Source organism: Anolis carolinensis, unplaced genomic scaffold (genome assembly GCF_035594765.1).
Source record: "Anolis carolinensis isolate JA03-04 unplaced genomic scaffold, rAnoCar3.1.pri scaffold_15, whole genome shotgun sequence".
Taxonomy (NCBI): Eukaryota; Metazoa; Chordata; class Lepidosauria; order Squamata; family Dactyloidae; genus Anolis; species Anolis carolinensis.
In genome coordinates, this window is record NW_026943826.1 from 12,676,325 (window position 1) to 12,698,824 (window position 22,500).

Here is a 22,500-nt window from a genome sequence, read left to right on the forward strand (position 1 = left end):
CCAACCCTAGGAGTCTAATAATAATAATAATAATAATAATAATAATAATAATAATAATAATAATAATAATGTAGCCCTTGGGAGGTCCCTTCCAACCCTAGGAGTCTAATAATAATAATAATAATAATAATAATAATGCAGTCCATAATAATATTAATATTAATAATAATAATAATAATACGGCCCTTGGGAGTCCCTTCCAACCCTAGGAGTCTAATAATAATAATAATAATAATAATAATAATAATACGGCCCTTGGGAGTCCCTTCCAACCCTAGGAGTCTAATAATAATAATAATAATAATAATAATAATAATAATAATAATAATAATGTAGCCCTTGGGAGGTCCCTTCCAACCCTAGGAGTCTAATAATAATAATAATAATAATAATAATAATGCAGTCCATAATAATATTAATATTAATAATAATAATAATAATACGGCCCTTGGGAGTCCCTTCCAACCCTAGGAGTCTAATAATAATAATAATAATAATAATAATAATAATACGGCCCTTGGGAGTCCCTTCCAACCCTAGGAGTCTAATAATAATAATAATAATAATAATAATAATAATACGGCCCTTGGGAGTCCCTTCCAACCCTAGGAGTCTAATAATAATAATAATAATAATAATAATAATAATAATAATAATAATAATAATAATACGGCCCTTGGGAGTCCCTTCCAACCCTAGGAGTCTAATAATAATAATAATAATAATAATAATAATAATAATAATAATAATATGGCCCTTGGGAGTCCCTTCCAACCCTAGGAGTCTAATAATAATAATAATAATAATAATAATAATAATAATACGGCCCTTGGGAGTCCCTTCCAACCCTAGGAGTCTAATAATAATAATAATAATAATAATAATAATAATAATTTAATAGTAATTCTAGATACTTGGGAAAGGTCTGAGACGTGATCCAATACAACAGCCAGCAGGGTGATCTTGTTGTGTATACAATAATAATAATAATAGAAATAATAATAATAATGTAGCGGGAGAAGTCTCATGACCTGGCGGAGGCCTCCATGCGTTTCCGGAGGCGCAGGGCCTGCTTGAGGAGCTCTTCTTTCTCCTGCTGCGAAGCCACCATCTGCTCCAAGAGGCTGGTCTGCTCCGTCCGGCAGCAGAAAAGCTGGAAAAAAGAAAATTGTTTAGATTTGTATTCATGGTTGTGTCATGGCATTAAATGTTGGCCTTTGGCCTGCTGGCATCCACCCTGAGTCCCCTCAGGGAGATGGGATGGGACACAAGAATAAAGTTGTTGTTGTTGTTGTTATTATTATTATTATTATTATTATTATTATTATTATTTATTTCTAGTCCACGAGATATATATGCTGCATTTATTATTATTATTATTATTTTTATTATTATTATTATATTTATTTCTAGTCCATGAGATATATATACTGGAATTATTATTATTATTATTATTATTATTATTATTATTTATTTATTTCTAGTCCACGAGATATATATGCTGCATTTATTATTATTATTATTATTATTATTATTATTATTATTTTCTAGTCCACGAGATATATATACTGGAATAATAATAATAATAATTATTATTATTAATAATAATATTTATTTCTAGTCCACGAGATATATATGCTGCATTTATTATTATTATTATTATTATTATTATTATTATTATTATTATTATTATTTTCTAGTCCACGAGATATATATACTGGAATAATAATAATAATAATAATAATAATAAATAATATTTATTTCTAGTCCACGAGATATATATGCTGCATTTATTATTATTATTATTATTATTATCATTATCATTATCATTATTATTCTTTATTTCTAGTCCACAAGATATATATGCTGCATTTATTATTATTATTATTATTATTATTATTATTATTATTATTATGTTCACGGTACTCACCATAATCTGCAATGTCATTGGAGGGATATAAAAATAAATATGATGATGATGATGATGATGATGATTAAAACACATAGCTAAAAAGGCTCAAATATATTACCTTCTTGAAAAGTTCCCCTTTGGGACGGCACGGACTGTAAACAAAGGTCACTTTGGTGGTATTATTATTATTAATTTACAGTATTTATATTTATATTGACCTCTTGTTGTTGGTTGGTTGGAAGTGTCTCGTTTTCATTGCTTTTGAAAATTGAAAATATTGACTACAAAAATGCATTGGATAATCCAGAACGTTGGATAAGTGAGTGTTGGATAAGTGAGTCTCTACTGTATTATTTATTTCTAGTCCACGAGATATGTATGCTGCATTTATTATTATTATTATTATTATTATTATTATTATTATTATTATTATTATTATTATTTTCTAGTCCACGAGATATATATACTGGAATTATTATTATTATTATTAATAATAATAATAATAATAATAATAATAATAATATTTATTTCTAGTCCATGAGATATATATGCTGCATTTATTATTATTATTATTATTATTATTATTATTATTATTATTATTATTTATTTATTTCTAGTCCACGAGATATATATGCTGCATTTATTATTATTATTATTATTATTATTATTATTATTATTATTATTATTATTATATTTATTTCTAGTCCACGAGATATATATGCTGCATTTATTATTATTATTATTATTATTATTATTATTATTATTATTATTATCATTATTATTCTTTATTTCTAGTCCACAAGATATATATGCTGCATTTATTATTATTATTATTATTATTATTATTATTATTATTATTATTATTATTATTATTATTATTATTATGTTCACGGTACTCACCATAATCTGCAATGTCATTGGAGGGATATAAAAATAAATATGATGATGATGATGATGATGATGATTAAAACACATAGCTAAAAAGGCTCAAATATATTACCTTCTTGAAAAGTTCCCCCTTGGGACGGCACGGACTGTAAACAAAGGTCACTTTTGTGGTATTATTATTATTATTATTTATTTACAGTATTTATATTTATATTGACCTCTTGTTGTTGGTTGGTTGGAAGTGTCTCGTTTTCATGGCTTTTGAAAATTGAAAATATTGACTACAAAAATGCATTGGATAATCCAGAACGTTGGATAAGTGAGTGTTGGATAAGTGAGTCTCTACTGTATTATTTATTTCTAGTCCACGAGATATGTATGCTGCATTTATTATTATTATTATTATTATTATTATTATTATTATTATTATTATTATTATTTTCTAGTCCACGAGATATATATACTGGAATTATTATTATTATTATTAATAATAATAATAATAATAATAATATTTATTTCTAGTCCATGAGATATATATGCTGCATTTATTATTATTATTATTATTATTATTATTATTATTATTATTATTATTATATTTATTTCTAGTCCACAAGATATATATGCTGCATTTATTATTATTATTATTATTATTATTATTATTATTATTATTATTATTATTATTATGTTCACGGTACTCACCATAATCTGCAATGTCATTGGAGGGATATAAAAATAAATATGATGATGATGATGATGATGATGATTAAAACACATAGCTAAAAAGGCTTAAATATATTACCTTCTTGAAAAGTTCCCCCTTGGGACAGCATGGAATGTAAACAAAGGTCACTTTTGTGGTATTATTATTATTATTATTATTTATTTACAGTATTTATATTTATATTGACCTCTTGTTGTTGGTTGGTTGGAAGTGTCTCATTTTCATGGCTTTTTTAAGGGGTGGACTACAATTCCCAGAACCCTCCAAGCCCACCAAGAAGGGGATTCTGGTTCTAGGCCGGGTTCTAGCTCACCTCGTTGGAGAGGGCCTCCTTCTCCTCCTCCAGGACCCGGAACCGGGCCTCGTGCTGCTGGGCCCGGGCCTCGAACTCGGCACACATCCTCTCCAGCTGGGCCTCCTTCTCCTTCTGGAGACTCATCTCCTGCTGCAGATCCTCCAGCTCACGATCCACGGCCTTCCTGGCGGGAGGAAAAAAGGGCACCGATCGTGGATGATGGGACGAAAATACATGTTGCAAAGAGATTTGAGTCCTTGAGTCCTTCATCTCCTTGAGAGTCGTATATTATTATTATTATTATTATTATTATTATTATTATTATTATTATTATTATTATTAATATTATTAAATACTATTATTATTAAATAACAGAAGTCCTCTCGAGGAGATGGGTATATAATTATTATTTAATAATAATAACATTTAATAATAATAATAATTGTTATATACCACTCCATCTCCTTGCACCAAAATATCACAATATATTGAAAACATTGACTACAAAAATGCCTTGGATAATCCTCTCGAGGAGATGGGTATATAATTATTATTTAATAATAATAATATTTAATAATAATTATTATTATTATATACCACTCCATCTCCTTGCACCAAAATATCACGATATATTGAAAACATTGACTACAAAAATGCCTTGGATAATCCTCTCGAGGAGATGGGTATATAATTATTATTTAATAATATTAATAATATTTAATCATAATAATTATAATTGTATACCACTCTATCTCCTCGAGAGGACTTCTGTTATTTAATAATAATAATATTTAATAATAATAATTATTATTATATACCACTCCATCTCCTTGCACCAAAATATCACGATATATTGAAAACATTGACTACAAAAATGCCTTGGATAATCCTCTCGAGGAGATGGGTATATAATTATTATTTAATAATAATAATAATATTTAATAATAATAATTATAATTGTATACCACTCTATCTCCTCGAGAGAACTTCTGTTATTTAATAATAATAATATTTAATAATAATAATTATTATTATTATATACCACTCCATCTCCTTGCACCAAAATATCACGATATATTGAAAACATTGACTACAAAAATGCCTTGGATAATCCTCTCGAGGAGATGGGTATATAATTATTATTTAATAATATTAATAATATTTAATAATAATTATTATAATTGTATACCACTCTATCTCCTCGAGAGGACTTCTGTTATTTAATAATAATAATATTTAATAATAATTATTATTATTATTATATACCACTCCATCTCCTTGCACCAAAATATCACGATATATTGAAAACATTGACTACAAAAATGCCTTGGATAATCCTCTCGAGGAGATGGGTATATAATTATTATTTAATAATAATAATATTTAATAATAATAATTATTATTATATACCACTCCATCTCCTTGCACCAAAATATCACGATATATTGAAAACATTGACTACAAAAATGCCTTGGATAATCCTCTCGAGGAGATGGGTATATAATTATTATTTAATAATAATAATATTTAATAATAATAATTATTATTATATACCACTCCATCTCCTTGCACCAAAATATCACAATATATTGAAAACATTGACTACAAAAATGCCTTGGATAATCCTCTCGAGGAGATGGGTATATAATTATTATTTAATAATAATAATAATATTTAATAACAATAATTATAATTGTATACCACTCTATCTCCTCAAGAGGACTTGTTATTTAATAATAATAATATTTAATAATAATAATTATTATTATTATATACCACTCCATCTCCTTGCACCAAAATATCACGATATATTGAAAACATTGACTACAAAAATGCCTTGGATAATCCTCTCGAGGAGATGGGTATATAATTATTATTTAATAATAATAATATTTAATAATAATAATAATTATATACCACTCCATCTCCTCGAGAGGACTTCTGTTATTTAATAATAATATTTAATAATTATTATTATTATATACCACTCCATCTCCTTGAGAGGACTTCTGTTATTATTATTATTATTGCCAGTCTTGTGCTATGCTAATAATATAATATTGTATGTAAATTTAATTTGTAAGCCACTCTGAGTCCCCTTCGGGGTGAGAAGGGCGGGATATAAATGTTTTAAATAATAATAATAATGTATTAATAATAATAAATAATAATAATAAATATAAAATTAATATAAATATAAATATAAATATTTAATAATAATAATAATAATAATAATAATAATAATAATAATAATAATAATAAGGAACTTTCCCCTTACCTTTTCTGCTGCTCCTCCCGAATCTGATGCCGGGCTTCTGCCTCCTTTTCCCGGAGCTCTTCCACTTCTCCTTCCAGTCGTTTGCTCTCCAAGATCTGGGCCTCGCAGAGTTGGATCTGCTCCTGGGATTCCTTCAGCTTCTGCTGCAGCTCTGCAATCTGGAAGAGCCAAGGGTGTGATGCTGCAGCGGAAAAGGCCAATGCGATCCTCCTCTGCATCCACAGGAACTGGGGAAGTCATGCTGTGAGATACCTGCTGCTGGGCTTCCTCTGGACCTGTGTCTTCCTGGGGTCGGTGGAGCAGCTCCAGCTCCAGGTCCAGGGCCAGGTCTTCGGTCTTGGGGTCACTGAAGTCGTCGGCCTCCGAGGTGAAGGTGGAGCCGGCCTCCTCCGAGGCCTCCAGAAACGTCCGCTCCACTGGACTCGGGCCAAGGCTGGACTACAGAGCAGGAGGTCAGAATAATAATAATAATAATAATGATAATAATAATAATAATAATAAAGAACTGGTGGGATCACAAACCTGCAAAAGTATTGGAAAATGAACATGCAAAGATACTGTGGGACTTCCGAATCCAGACTGACAAAGTTCTGGAACACAACACACCAGACATCACAGTTGTGGAAAAGAACAAGGTTTGGATCATTGATGTCGCCATCCCAGGTGACAGTCGCATTGACGAAAAACAACAGGAAAAACTCAGCCGCTCTCAGGACCTCAAGATTGAACTGCAAAGACTCTGGCAGAAACCAGTGCAGGTGGTCCCGGTGGTGATGGGCACACTGGGTGCCGTGCCAAGAGATCTCAGCCGGCATTTGGAAACAACAGACATTGACAAAATCACCATCTGCCAACTGCAAAAGGCCACCCTACTGGGATCTGCACGCATCATCCGAAAATACATCACACAGTCCTAGACACTTGGGAAGAGTTCAACTTGTGGTTTTGCGAAACGAAATCCAGCATATCTATCTTGTTTGCTGTGTCATACAATGTCGTTGTATTGATAATAATAATAATAATAATGATAATAATACATTGTAATTATGACCTGCCTCTCCTAACGTGAGGGATTCACCATCAGGCCTGAAATAATAATAGCCTTTCCTAACATATGGTATCTACCATCAGGCCTGAAATAATAATAATAATAATAATAATAATAATAATAATACATTGTCATTATGACCTGCCTCTCCTAACGTGAGGGATTCACCATCAGGCCTGAAATAATAATAGCCTTTCCTAACATATGGTATCTACCATCAGGCCTGAAATAATAATAATAATAATAATAATAATAATAATAATAATAATACATTGTCATTATGACCTGCCTCTCCTAACGTGAGGGATTCACCATCAGGCCTGAAATAATAATAGCCTTTCCTAACATATGGTATCTACCATCAGGCCTGAAATAATAATAATAATAATAATAATAATAATAATAATAATACATTGTCATTATGACCTGCCTCTCCTAACGTGAGGGATTCACCATCAGGCCTGAAATAATAATAGCCTTTCCTAACATATGGTATCTACCATCAGGCCTGAAATAATAATAATAATAATAATAATAATAATAATAATAATAATAATAATACATTGTCATTATGACCTGCCTCTCCTAACGTGAGGGATTCACCATCAGGCCTGAAATAATAATAGCCTTTCCTAACATATGGTATCTACCATCAGGCCTGAAATAATAATAATAATAATAATAATAATAATAATAATAATAATAATACATTGTAATTATGACCTGCCTCTCCTAAAGGGAGGGATTCACCATCAGGCCCGAAATAATAGTAGTAGTAATAATAATACTAATAATAATAATGCATTGTAAGTACGATCTGCCTTTCCTAACATGTGGGATTTATCATCAGGCCTGAAATATAATAATAATAATAATAATAATAATAATAATAATAATAATAATAATAATGCATTGTAAGTACGATCTGCCTTTCCTAACATGTGGGATTTATCATCAGGCCTGAAATATAATAATAATAATAATAATGCATTGTAAGTACGATCTGCCTTTCCTAACATGTGGGATTTATCATCAGGCCTGAGATATAGTGACAATAATAATAATAATAATATATTGTAATTATGACCTGCCTTTCCTAACACGTGGGATTTATCATCAGGCCTGAGATATAGTGACAATAATAATAATAATAATATATTGTAATTACGACCTGCCTTTCCTAACACGTGGGATTTATCATCAGGCCTGAAATATAATAATAATAATAATAATAATAATAATAATAATAATAATAATAATAATGCATTGTAAATACAGTCTGCCTTTCCTAATGCGAGGAATTTATCATCAGGCCTGAAATATAATAATAATAATAATAATAATAATAATAATAATAATAATAATAATATATTGTAATTATGACCTGCCTTTCCTAACATGTGGGATTTACCATCAGGCCTGAAATAATAATAATAATAATAATAATATCATCCAAAAATACATCACACAGCCCTAGACGCTTGGGAAGTGTCTGACTTGTGATTTTGTGATACGAAATCCAGCCTATAGATCTTGTTTGCTGTGTCATACTAATAATAATAATAATAATAATAATAATATCATCCAAAAATACATCACACAGCCCTAGACGCTTGGGAAGTGTCTGACTTGTGATTTTGTGATACGAAATCCAGCCTATAGATCTTGTTTGCTGTGTCATACTAATAATAATAATAATAATAATAATAATATCATCCAAAAATACATCACACAGCCCTAGACGCTTGGGAAGTGTCTGACTTGTGATTTTGTGATACGAAATCCAGCCTATAGATCTTGTTTGCTGTGTCATACTAATAATAATAATAATAATAATAATAATATCATCCAAAAATACATCACACAGCCCTAGACGCTTGGGAAGTGTCTGACTTGTGATTTTGTGATACGAAATCCAGCCTATAGATCTTGTTTGCTGTGTCATACTAATAATAATAATAATAATAATAATAATAATATCATCCAAAAATACATCACACAGCCCTAGACGCTTGGGAAGTGTCTGACTTGTGATTTTGTGATACGAAATCCAGCCTATAGATCTTGTTTGCTGTGTCATACTAATAATAATAATAATAATAATAATAATATCATCCAAAAATACATCACACAGCCCTAGACGCTTGGGAAGTGTCTGACTTGTGATTTTGTGATACGAAATCCAGCCTATAGATCTTGTTTGCTGTGTCATACTAATAATAATAATAATAATAATAATAATAATAATAATATCATCCAAAAATACATCACACAGCCCTAGACGCTTGGGAAGTGTCTGACTTGTGATTTTGTGATACGAAATCCAGCCTATAGATCTTGTTTGCTGTGTCATACTACTAATAATAATAATAATAATAATAATATCATCCAAAAATACATCACACAGCCCTAGACGCTTGGGAAGTGTCTGACTTGTGATTTTGTGATACGAAATCCAGCCTATAGATCTTGTTTGCTGTGTCATACAATATAGTAATAATAATACCTTGTAAAGCCCAGGCTTCGGAGAGTTCTTGGGTTGTTATTATTATTTATGACTGTAGGATTCTCCCCAAATGTAAACACGCAGACCTACCTGATCCGGGCAAACGGGCAGGAAAGACAAGTCGAAGGAGCGGATGCGGCTGCTCAGGGCCAGGATTTCTTGGTCCAGGTCACTGCTGCGCTCTCTCGCCCGCCGGAGCTCCGAGATCTCTAGAGGCAACCCAGAATAATAATCATAATAATAACCCCGTGGAAACACATCCACATGAAATACATATCCCAGAAGGGCATAGATCAATAGGATGCAAGGCACCCGGAACTTATTTATTTCGTGTCCAAAGCACTGCATAATAAAGAAGTTTAAAAGTGATGAAATAAAGGAAATCACAAGCAGTTAAGTAGTTTTAGACCCAGAACTGACCGCTCTCGTCCATGTCCTCCGTCTCTTCTTCCGTCATGTGTCCCGCCACAGAGGCCTCCAACTGAAAAAAGCAAATAATAATATTTACTTATTACTATTATTTAATATATTATTACTAAACAATTATTAACTCCATATAATTATTATGTATTACTATGTTATGAATTACTGCATGACTATAGTAATATAAATATTATTACTACAGTAATATAAATATTATTACTATTATTTAATATATTAATCGTTATTTATTACTAAACAATTAACTCCATATAATTATTATGTATTACTATGTTATGAATTACTGCATGACTATAGTAATATAAATATTATTACTACAGTAATATAAATATTATTACTATTATTTAATATATTAATCGTTATTTATTACTAAACAATTATTAACTCCATATAATTATTATTTATTACTATGTTATGAATTACTGCATGACTATAGTAATATAAATATTATTACTACAGTAATATAAATATTATTACTATTATTTAATATATTAATCGTTATTTATTACTAAACAATTATTAACTCCATATAATTATTATTTATTACTATGTTATGAATTACTGCATGACTATAGTAATATAAATATTATTACTACAGTAATATAAATATTATTACTATTATTTAATATATTAATCGTTATTTATTACTAAACAATTATTAACTCCATATAATTATTATTTATTACTATGTTATGAATTACTGCATGACTATAGTAATATAAATATTATTACTACAGTAATATAAATATTATTACTATTATTTAATATATTAATCATTATTATTACTAAACAATTAACTCCATATAATTATTATTTATTACTATGTTATGAATTACTGCACGACTATAGTAATTACTATGTTATTACTACAGTAATATAAATATTATATTTATTTACTATTTTTTAAAATATTAATCGTTATTTATTACTAAACAATTATTAACTCCATATAATTATTATTTATTACTATGTTATGAATTACTGCACGACTATAGTAATTACTATGTTATTACTACAGTAATATAAATATTATATTTATTTACTATTTTTTAAAATATTAATCGTTATTTATTACTAAACAATTATTAACTCCATATAATTATTATTTATTACTATGTTATGAATTACTGCATGACTATAGTAATGACTATATTATTACTACAGTAATATAAATATATTTACTTATTACTATTATTTAATATATTAATTGGTATTTATTACTAAACAATTATTAACTCCATATAATTGTTATTTATTACTATGTTACGAATTACTGCATATGATTAATGACTATAGTAATTACTGTATTATTACTATTAAATAATAAATTAATCATAGCTTAAGCCAAATGGCCTTTCCGTTACTTACGGTCTTTTCCTCCTCCATGAAATCCTCCCGAAAGGCAACGCCGGCTCCTGCAAAAAGGCAACGGTCAAGAGTTTGAAACTGAGATGGCCATCCTTCCCATTGCGGTTCTGTCCGAATTAAATTGGGTTTCTCACCAACCTTTCTGGTCACTCCAACTGTCCACTTCAACGGTCCAGACCTCCACGGCATTCTCTCCCGTCTCCGTAGTAACAACGGACGGATTCTTTCCATGACGGACAGCAGTCCCGTTCCGATGCCGTTGACACTGCGTCCACAGTCAAATAATAATAATAATAACAATAACAACAACATCACACAGCCCTAAACACTTGGGAAGTGTTCAACTTGTGATATTGTAATATGAAATCCAGCATTTATATCTCGTTTGCTGTGTCATACTATGTAATAAAAATAATAATAATAATAATAATAATAATAATAATAATAATAATAATAATGTTGACAATGCATCCACAGTCAAATAATAATAATAATAATAACAATAACAACAACATCACACAGCCCTAAACACTTGGGAAGTGTTCTACTTGTGATATTGTAATATGAAATCCAGCATTTATATCTCGTTTGCTGTGTCATACTATGTAATAATAATAATAATAATAATAATAATAATAATGTTGACAATGCATCCACAGTCAAATAATAATAATAACAACAACAACAACAATAATAATAATATATCACACAGTCCTAGACACTTGGGAAGTGTTCGACTTGAGATTTTGTGATACGAAATCCAGCACATCTATCTCATTTGCTGTGCCATAATAATAATACTAATAATAATAATAATAATAACGACACATCACACAATCCTAAACACTTGGGAAGTGTTCGACTTGTGATTTTGTGATACAACACGCAGCATATAGATTCGCTTGCTGTGTCATAATATGTAATAATAATAATAATAATGTTGATGCTGCATCCGCAGTCAGATAATAATAATAATAATAATAATAATAATAATAATAATAATAATAATAATAATAATAATAATAATACATCACACAGTCCTAAACACTTGGGAAGTATTCAACTTGTGATATTGCAATATGAAATCCAGCATATATATCTCGTTTGCTGTGTCATACTATGTAATAATAATAATAATAATGTTGATGCTGCATCCACAGTCAAATAATAATAATAAGAAGAATAATATTTATTTACACCCATTTCGATGCTGTCAATGCTGCGTCTGTGGTTGAATAATAATAATAATAATAATAATAATGCTGACGCTGCATCCGCAGTCAAATAATAATAATAACAATAAAATAATAATAATAATATTTATTTACACCTGTTTTGATGCTGTCAATGTTGCATCCGTGGTTGAATAATAATAATAATAATAATAATAATAATAATAATAATAATAATGTTGATGCTGCATCCGCAGTCAAATAATAATAATAATAATAATAATAATATTTATTTACACCCATTTCGATGCTGTCAATGCTGCGTCCATGGTTGAATAATAATAATAATAATAATAATAATAATAATAATAATAATGCTGACGCTGCATCCGCAGTCAAATAATAATAATAACAATAAAATAATAATAATAATATTTATTTACACCCGTTTCGATGCTGTCAATGCTGCGTCCGTGGTTGAATAATAATAATAATAATAATAATAATAATAATAATAATAATAATAATAATAATAATGTTGACGCTGCATCCACAGTCAAATAATAATAATAATAATTATTACTATTATTATTATTTACACCCGTTTCGATGCTGTCAATGCTGCGTCCGTGGTCAAATAATAATAATAATAATAATAATGATGATGATGCTAACGCTGCATCCGCAGTCAAATAACAATAATAATAATAATAATAATAATAATAATAATAATAATAATAATAATAATATTTATTCACACCTGTTTCAATGCTGTCAATGCTGCGTCTGTGGTTGAATAATAATAATAGTAATAATAATTTTTATCATTATTTACACCCTGCTTAAGGAGACTCGAAGCGGCTTAACAGACGCTCAAGGCATTAGAGTGAACATTAGTGAGTAAGTACCAACTGCCGTATAATTTCAAAGAATATATATATACATTTATTACGTCTGGTACAAAGCAAAAGGCAACCGCTACGCGTGTGCAAACATAAGACGAGTTTGGATGAGGTGTGCGGAGTCCGAGGAGCACCGTATTGCAAAAAAGAGATCCTAAAGCGCTGCCCATTTCGAGAGAGGGGGGAAAAGTGTCTTAGAATGGAAACAAGACGGCCTGTTTGTGTTTGGAGGCATGGCTACAGGTGGTCATCGCAGGGGAAGTCTCCGTCCGGCGGCTGCTCCTCCTCCTCATCGGGGACACTGGTGGGATCGGCCGGGGAGGCCACGTTCAAGTATCCGATCTCCGAAGGCGCCGGGGAGAGCGAGGCCCCCTCCGCCACCTCCCGGGGGGCCTTCCAGGGTCCGTACGGCTCCGGAAGCTCTGCAGGCGCAAAGCTGGAAAACAGGAGGAGACGGGGAAATGCAAGGAAACCCAGGCGGGATTACGACAACGACGACAACGACTCCAACGGGGTCCCACTCTGACGGGTTCTGAACCTCACTGTTTCTGACTCTAGTGGGGTCTGATTGTACAGGTTCCGACTCTTAACGCGTTCCAACACCAACTAAAACTGGTTCCGACTAACACTGATTCTGATACGAATTGGTTCCGACTCTAACGGGTTCTGACTCTAACAAGTTCCGACTCTTAAAGTTCCGACTCTAACTGGTTCCGACACTAACTGGTTCCGACACTAATGGGTTCCGACTCGAACTGGTTCCAACTCTAACAAGTTCCGACTCTAACTGGTTCCGACACTAATGGGTTCCAACTCTAACTGGTTCCAACTCTAACAAGTTCTGACTCTAACCGGTTCTGACTCTAACAAGTTCCGACTCTAACTGGTTCCGACACTAACTGGTTCCGACACTAATGGGTTCCGACTCGAACTGGTTCCAACTCTAACAAGTTCCGACTCTAACTGGTTCCGACACTAACTGGTTCCGACACTAATGGGTTCCAACTCTAACTGGTTCCAACTCTAACAAGTTCTGACTCTAACTGGTTCTGACACTAACAGGTTTCGACTCTAACTGGTTCCAGTTAGGGTTCCAACACTAATGGGTTTCGACTAACAAGTTCTGACTCTAACTGGTTCTGACTCTAACAAGTTCTGACTCTAACTGGTTCCGACACTAACGGGTTCCGACTCTAACAAGTTCCGACACTAACAAGTTCCGACACTAATGGGGTCCAACACTAACGGGTTCCGACACTAATGGGTTTCAACTCTAACTGGTTCCGACACTAACTGGTTCCGACACTAACTGGTTCCAACTCTAATGGGTTCCGACTAACAGGTTCCAACTCTAACTGATTCTGACTCTAACAAGTTCCGACGATTGGGTTCTGTGACACAAATAGGTTCCAACTCTAACTGGTTCCGATTCTAATGAGTTCTGACTCTAACGGGTTCCGATTCTAACGGGTTCCGACACTAACGGGTTCCAACTCTAACGGGTTCCAACTAACGGGTTCCGACTCTAACAGGTTCCAACTCTAACTGGTTCTGACTCTAACAAGTTCCGACGATTGGGTTCTGTGACACAAATAGGTTCCAACTCTAACTGGTTCCGACTCTAACTGGTTCCGACACTAACTGGTTCCGACACTAATGGGTTCCGACTCGAACTGGTTCCAACTCTAACAAGTTCCGACACTAACTGGTTCCGACACTAATGGGTTCCAACTCTAACTGGTTCCAACTCTAACAAGTTCTGACTCTAACCGGTTTTGACTCTAACAAGTTCCGACTCTAACTGGTTCCGATTCTAACGGGTTCCGACACTAACGGGTTCCGACTCTAGCAGGTTGTGACCCAATGGGGCTTTTGAAAGTCCAAGCCAGCAAGCGAAGCGGGTCAGTACCTGATGTTGGGCAGAGGAAGGATCGTGCTCTGCAGCCGGCACTCCGAGAAGCCAATGCTCTGCAGCTCCTGCGGGAAAACAAAACAAACATTATTTACAGAATAATAACAATAACAACTGAATCACAAAAATGGGGAGGGTGTGGCTCCGTACTTCCAGGCTGTGGCTGTGGATGTTCCTGAGGGTCCGCTCCAGGACCCCCACCTGGGCCGCCAGCTGGGAGACCCGCTCCTGCAGGCGCCGGTTCTCTTCCTCCAGAAACTGCACCCTGGGAAGATTAAATTATTATCCAGCATTATCAATTATTATTATTATCATTTATTATTATTATTATTATTATTATTATTATTATTATTATTATATCAAGCTCCTATTACATTATTATCCAGCATTATCATTTATTATTATTATCATTTATTATCATTTATTATTATTATTATTATTATTATTATTATTATATCAAGCTCCTATTACATTATTATCCAGCATTATCATTTATTATTATTATTTATTATTATTATTATATATGGAGCTTCTATTGAATTACTATCCAGCATTATGATTATTATTATATCTAGCTCCTATTATATTATCCAGCATTATCATTATTATTATTATTGTATTAAGCTCCTATTAAATTATTATCCAGCATTATTATTATTATTATTATTATTATTATTATTATTATTATTATTATTATTATTATTATATTGAGCTCCTATTATATTATTATCCAGCATTATCATTATTATCATTATTATTATTATTATATTGAGCTATTATATTATTATCCAGCATTATCTATCATTATTATTATTATTATATCGAGCTATTATATTATTATCCAGCATTATCTATCTATTTATTACTATTATTATTATTATTATTATTATTATTATTATTACAATTATATCGAGCTCCTACTATATTATCCAGCATTATCGTTTATTATTATTACTGTATTATTATTATATCGAGCTATTATATTATTATCCAGCATTATCATTTATTATTATTATTATTATTACAATTATATTGAGCTCCTATTATACTACTATCCAACATTATTATTATTATATCAAGCTATTAATTTATTATCCATCATTATCATTTATTATTATTATTATTATTATTATTATTTTGAGCTCCTATTATATTATTATCCAGCATTATCATTTATTATTATTATTATTATTATTATTATTATTATTATTATTATTATTATTATTTCGAGCTCCTACTATATAATTATCCAGCATTATCATTTATTATTGTTGTTATGAATGTTGACTGTATGTGGAGTGAGTGCCGAGTCCACGTGATGACATCACACCCCACGGTCCGAAGTGGGCCTGGCCGTGGGCCCGTCTACCTGTTCTGGGCGGCCTGGCTGCTCTGCTGGGCTTCCTGGAGGTCGTGGGCCTCTTGCAAGAGCTTTTTCTTCTCCTGCAGCAGCCGCTCATTCTCGGAGGAGATCTGCTGCACCAGAGCCTGGCCCTGAGGAAGAACAATATGTCTTAATTCCACAGTCGTCATTCAGCTGATCACAGCGGCTCCAAGGCTTTATTATATACAAACTACTGTATATACAACTACAAAGTCCATCGCTCATAGCACCCATGCTTCCCTAAGCAAGGCAAAGCATGTCCTCTCTTCAGCCAGCAACACCCACACTCCATAGCAGAATGACGAACTTCCTGTCCACACTTCCGAGACTGGAAGGCTTGACCTATTGGCCAGGCAGGCTATCACTCAAGTTGGCCTGCCATTAACCCGTGTGCTGCTGGAAAGCATGCCGGAGATACACAGCTGCAAAAACCCAACAGCAAAACACTTGATTCAACGTTTATTATTTATTTTATTCATTTACTACATTTATATCCCGCTCTTCTCAGAGTGGCTTACAAATCAAATGTACATACAATATATTATGAGCATAGCACAATATAAGCATTAAATTACTATATTGTACTATATCATTATATGGTCATATTATTAGTCATATTTATTTATGTATTTATTTACTACATTTATATCCCGCTCTTCTTTCTCACCCCGAGGGGGACTCAGAGTGGCTTACAAATCAAATGAACATACAATATATGATTAGCATAGCACAATATAAGCATTAAATTACTATATTGTACTATATCATTATATGGTAATATTATTAGTCATATTTATTTATGTATTTATTTACTACATTTATATCCCACTCTTCTCACCCCGAGGGGGACTCAGAGTGGCTTACAAATCAAATGTACATAAAATATATTATGAGCATAGCACAATATAAGCATTAAATTACTATATTGTACTATATCATTATATGGTAATATTATTAGTCATATTTATTTATGTATTTATTTACTACATTTATATCCCGCTCTTCTCACCCCGAAGGGGACTCAGAGTGGCTTACAAATCAAATGTACATAACATATATTATTAGCATAGCACAATATAAGCATTAAATTACTATATTGTACTACTAGCTGTGCCCGGCCACGCGTTGCTGTGGCAAAGTGGTGGTGGTATTGGTTAAAAATTGTTGTGTAATTTTTATTTGACATTATTTGTATTTTTTAATTAATTTTATTGTAAGTTATCTTTTTATTTATTATATTTTATTTTCTTGTATAATTTTTAGTTATTTTTTTTTGTTATTATGGTATTTTATTGTATTAATGTTTTAGTGTTTTTTATTATTTTTTATTGGGTTGCTAGGAGACCAAGTGGGCGGAGCTTAGCCTTCTAACTGGCAGCAATTGGATAAAAGCAATTATTCCTCTCTCTCTCTAATTAGGACTTTATTTTTCTTTTCTTTTTGTTGTATCAACCTAGAGGCGTGGATGATGGGTTGTGTCGTCAAATTTCGAGGTTGGGGGGCCTGTAGTTTTGTTGCTTTGTGGGTCGCCGTGATGCCATCACTCTTTTATATATATAGATATCATTATATGGTAATATTGTTAGTATTTCACCCTTACCCCAAAATACACCAACACAATAAAGCAGAAATAACAACAACAACAACAACAACAACCACAGCCCAGAAAATTCGCGTCAACCCATCCTGACTAGAGTTGGTGGGAGTTGGGAATACAGGGACAGTGTGTGTCCACTCACCTTTTCCGCGTGGTCCTTGGCGAGTGTGAGCTCGTCCTCCAGCTGCCGGATGCGGAGGTTGCGCTGCTTGACCTCGCAGATGAAGGTCTCCTTGGCCCGGCGCAGCTTGGCCTTGTGCCGCAACTGCCGCTCGTTGTGTTTCCTGGGGAAACACTATTATATTTCAGTCCCGCCCGGCAGTATGGCCCTCTGTCGGGAGGGCTTGGGTTGCGTCTCCTTGCCTGGGATTACCTGATGGAGGTGTCCACTTGCGCCAGGATGTGCCCGTACTCCTGGTGGAGCGCCTCCTTCTCCCGCTGCAAGGCCAGGAGATGCTCCGACAGCTTCTGGCTGTACTTCTGGCAACGGAGGTGCTGCGGGAGGGAATCGGGTCCCTCAATGGGGGATGCTGGGTCTTGCTCTCTTTGCAAGGCTGGCGCTCTATGGGACCTGTCTCACCTCGTTGGAGAGGGTCTTCTTCTCCTCCTCCAGGACCCGCAGCCGGGCCTCCTGCTCCTGGGCCCGCACCTGCAGCTCGGCACACTTCCGCACCAGCTGGGCCTCCTTCTCCTTCTGCAGCCTGGACGCCGCCTGGTGCACGTCCTCCAGCCGGAGCTCCAGGGCCCTCCTGGGCAGAGGGAAAGGACAACAACACAACACACAGAAGGAAGTCAGGGGGGCACAAACCCATCCATCTCTCTAGCTACCTACCTACCTACCTACCTATCTATCCATCCATCCATCCATCCATTTATCTATCTATCTACATATCTATCCATCTGCCTATCTGCCTATCTATCTTTCTATCTGTCTGTCCATCCGTCTGTCCATCCATTTATCCATCCATCTACATATCTACATATCTGCATATCTATCTGCCTATCTATCTGCCTATCCATCCATCCATCCATCCATCCATCCATCCATCTATCTACATATCTATCCATCTGCCTATCTGCCTATCTATCTGCCTATCTATCTGCCTATCTATCTATCTATCTATCTATCTATCTATCTATCTATCTATCTATCTATCTGCATATCTATCGATCTGCCTATCTGTGTATCTATCTATCTATCCATCTATCTATCTATCTATCTATCTATCTATCTATCTATCTATCTATCTATCTATCCATCTGCCTATCTGCCTATCTATCTGCCTATCTATCTATCTATCTATCTATCTATCTATCTATCTATCTATCTATCTATCTATCTGCATGTCTATCGATCTGCCTATCTGTGTATCTATCTATCCATCTATCTATCTATCTATCTATCTATCTATCCATCTGCCTATCTGCCTATCTATCTGCCTATCTATCTGCCTATCTATCTATCTATCTATCTATCTATCTATCTATCTATCTATCTATCTATCTATCTGCATATCTATCGATCTGCCTATCTGTGTATCTATCTATCCATCTATCCATCTATCTATCTATCTATCTATCTATCTATCTATCTATCTATCTATCTATCTATCTATCTATCTATCTTCATACCAATCTATCCATCTACCAGCCTATACCAATCTACCTATCTAACACTTTTTCTATCTGCTCTATCTATCTATCTATCTATCTATCTATCTATCTATCTATCTATCTATCTATCTAATAATAATAATAACTCAGGGCGGTTTCCAACACAGTAAGGAAACCATACAACAACAAAACATAATAAATAATGAGCATAAGTGCACTGAACATACAAAACAATCCCTTAACCACAGGCTTAAGAACTAATAACAAAATAGTCCCATCAGTGGGCCAGGATACAGTGATCTGTCTGTCTGTCTGTCTGTCTACATATCTATCTATCTATCTATCTATCTATCTATCTATCTATCTATCTATCTATCTATCTATCTGAATACCAATATACCTATCAACCAGCTTATCTATCTATCTATCTATCTATCTATCTATCTATCTATCTATCTATCTATCTATCTATCTATCTATCTGAATACCAATATACCTATCAACCAGCTTATCTATCTATCTATCTATCTATCTATCTATCTATCTATCTATCTATCTATCTATCTATCAGGCTACCTACCTACCAACCTATCTATCTGTCTATCTACCAAGCTATCTGTCTGTCTGTCTGTCTACATATCTATCTATCTATCTATCTATCTATCTATCTATCTATCTATCTATCTATCTATCTATCTGAATACCAATATACCTATCAACCAGCTTATCTATCTATCTATCTATCTATCTATCTATCTATCTATCTATCTATCTATCTATCTATCTATCTATCTATCAGGCTACCTACCTATCAACCTATCTATCTGTCTATCTACCAAGCTGTCTGTCTGTCTGTCTGTCTGTCTGTCTATCTATCTATCTATCTATCTATCTATCTATCTATCTATCTATCTATCTATCTATCTATCTATCTCTCTCTCTCTCTCTCTCTCTCTCTCTACCAATATACCTATCTACCAGCCTATCTATCTCTCTCTCTCTCTCTCTCTCTCTGCAACCCACCTTTTTTTCTGCTCCTCCTGGACCTGCCGCAGGGCCTGGGCCTCCTTTTCCCGCAGCTGGGCCGCCTCCTCCTCCAGCGCCTTCCTCTCCGACTCCTGGGCCTCCTTCAGCTTCTGATGCAGCTCCGACACCTGGGCAGGAGAAGAGGAGGAGGAGGAAGAGGGGCCTGAGGAAGGAGGCCTGCCATCCAGGAATGAAATCCACCGTGGAGACTTAGCGTAGGAGAGGGAGAACTGACCTTCTTCTCGGCCCTGGCGGCGCGGGCCTTCTCCTGCTGGAGCCTCTCCTGGAGGCCCTGGAGCTGCTTGGCCGCCTGTCCCAGGCGCAGGGCCTCCATCTCCAGCTCCTTGGCCTTCTGCTGGCTGAGCTCCCACTGCGAGGTCAGCGAGGAGCAGGCCTTGGAGGCCTCCGACAGGCGCCCCTGCACCTGCTTCAGCTCCACTTTGGCCTGCGGGGGCTCAAGGAGAGGGACAAACAGTCAGGTTCCATCTACTTCTCTCCTCCCTCACTCAGTGTCAGTGTCTATGTTCTGTAGGTGGCTATCTCATGACTATTATTATTATTATTATGAAAGGTTCCATCTACTTCTCTCCTCCGTGACTCAGTGTCAGTATCTATGTTCTGTAGGTGGCTATCTCATGATTATTATTATTATTATTATTATTATTATTATTATTATGAAAGGTTCCATCTTCCTCTCTGTGACTCAGTGTCAGTATCTATGTTCTGTAGGTGGCTATCCCATGACTATTATTATTATTATTATCATTATGAAAGGTTCCATCTTCCTCTCTCCTCAGTGACTCAGTCAGAGTATCTATGTTCTGTAGGTGACTATCCCATGACTGTTATTATTATTATTATTATTATTATGAAAGGTTCCATCTTCCTCTCTCCTCTGTGACTCAGTGTCAGTGTCTATGTTCTATAGGTGAATATCTCATGACTATTATTATTATTATTATTATGAAAGGTTCCATCTACTTCTCTCCTCCGTGACTCAGTGTCAGTGTCTATGTTCTGTAGGTGACTATCTCATGACTATTATTATTATTATTATGAAAGGTTCCATCTACTTCTCTCCTCCGTGACTCAGTGTCAGTGTCTATGTTCTGTAGGTGACTATCTCATGACTATTATTATTATTATTATGAAAGGTTCCATCTACTTCTCTCCTCCGTGACTCAGTGTCAGTGTCTATGTTCTGTAGGTGACTATCTCATGACTATTATTATTATTATTATGAAAGGTTCCATCTACTTCTCTCCTCCGTGACTCAGTGTCAGTGTCTATGTTCTGTAGGTGGCTATCTCATGACTATTATTATTATTATTATGAAAGGTTCCATCTACTTCTCTCCTCCGTGACTCAGTGTCAGTATCTATGTTCTGTAGGTGACTATCTCATGACTCTTTATTATTATTATTATGAAAGGTTCC

General features: G+C 33.7%; 2 protein-coding genes across 6 annotated transcripts in view; both read right to left on the minus strand.

The window, feature by feature from the left end:
• Positions 1-13,399, minus strand: part of LOC134294444 (trichohyalin-like) — a 23,126-nt gene extending 9,727 nt beyond the window's left edge. For 2 of the 3 annotated variants that reach the window (XM_062965521.1, XM_062965519.1), the window contains exons 1-9: positions 11,596-13,399; positions 11,458-11,504; positions 10,069-10,129; positions 9,739-9,857; positions 6,347-6,532; positions 6,095-6,252; positions 3,835-4,000; positions 3,600-3,617; positions 1,032-1,153 (exon numbers count right to left, since the gene is read on the minus strand). In XM_062965521.1, the coding sequence (XP_062821591.1) occupies positions 1,032-1,153; positions 3,600-3,617; positions 3,835-4,000; positions 6,095-6,252; positions 6,347-6,532; positions 9,739-9,857; positions 10,069-10,129; positions 11,458-11,475 (848 nt within the window). In that variant the 5' untranslated portion in view covers positions 11,476-11,504; positions 11,596-13,399. The remainder of the gene's footprint in view (positions 1-1,031; positions 1,154-3,599; positions 3,618-3,834; positions 4,001-6,094; positions 6,253-6,346; positions 6,533-9,738; positions 9,858-10,068; positions 10,130-11,457; positions 11,505-11,595) is intronic. The other variant, XM_062965520.1, reaches the window with a different exon arrangement.
• A 149-nt stretch (positions 13,400-13,548) lies between these two features.
• The window catches only part of LOC134294443 (coiled-coil domain-containing protein 30-like), a 31,802-nt gene continuing 22,850 nt past the window's right edge, over positions 13,549-22,500 (minus strand). For all 3 annotated transcript variants that reach the window (XM_062965516.1, XM_062965517.1, XM_062965518.1), the window contains 9 exons: positions 21,300-21,509; positions 21,062-21,192; positions 19,005-19,173; positions 18,798-18,919; positions 18,567-18,708; positions 16,813-16,937; positions 15,594-15,708; positions 15,441-15,508; positions 13,549-13,967 (listed from right to left, as the gene is read on the minus strand). In XM_062965516.1, coding sequence (XP_062821586.1) covers positions 13,769-13,967; positions 15,441-15,508; positions 15,594-15,708; positions 16,813-16,937; positions 18,567-18,708; positions 18,798-18,919; positions 19,005-19,173; positions 21,062-21,192; positions 21,300-21,509 — 1,281 coding nt within the window. In that variant the 3' untranslated portion in view covers positions 13,549-13,768. The remainder of the gene's footprint in view (positions 13,968-15,440; positions 15,509-15,593; positions 15,709-16,812; positions 16,938-18,566; positions 18,709-18,797; positions 18,920-19,004; positions 19,174-21,061; positions 21,193-21,299; positions 21,510-22,500) is intronic.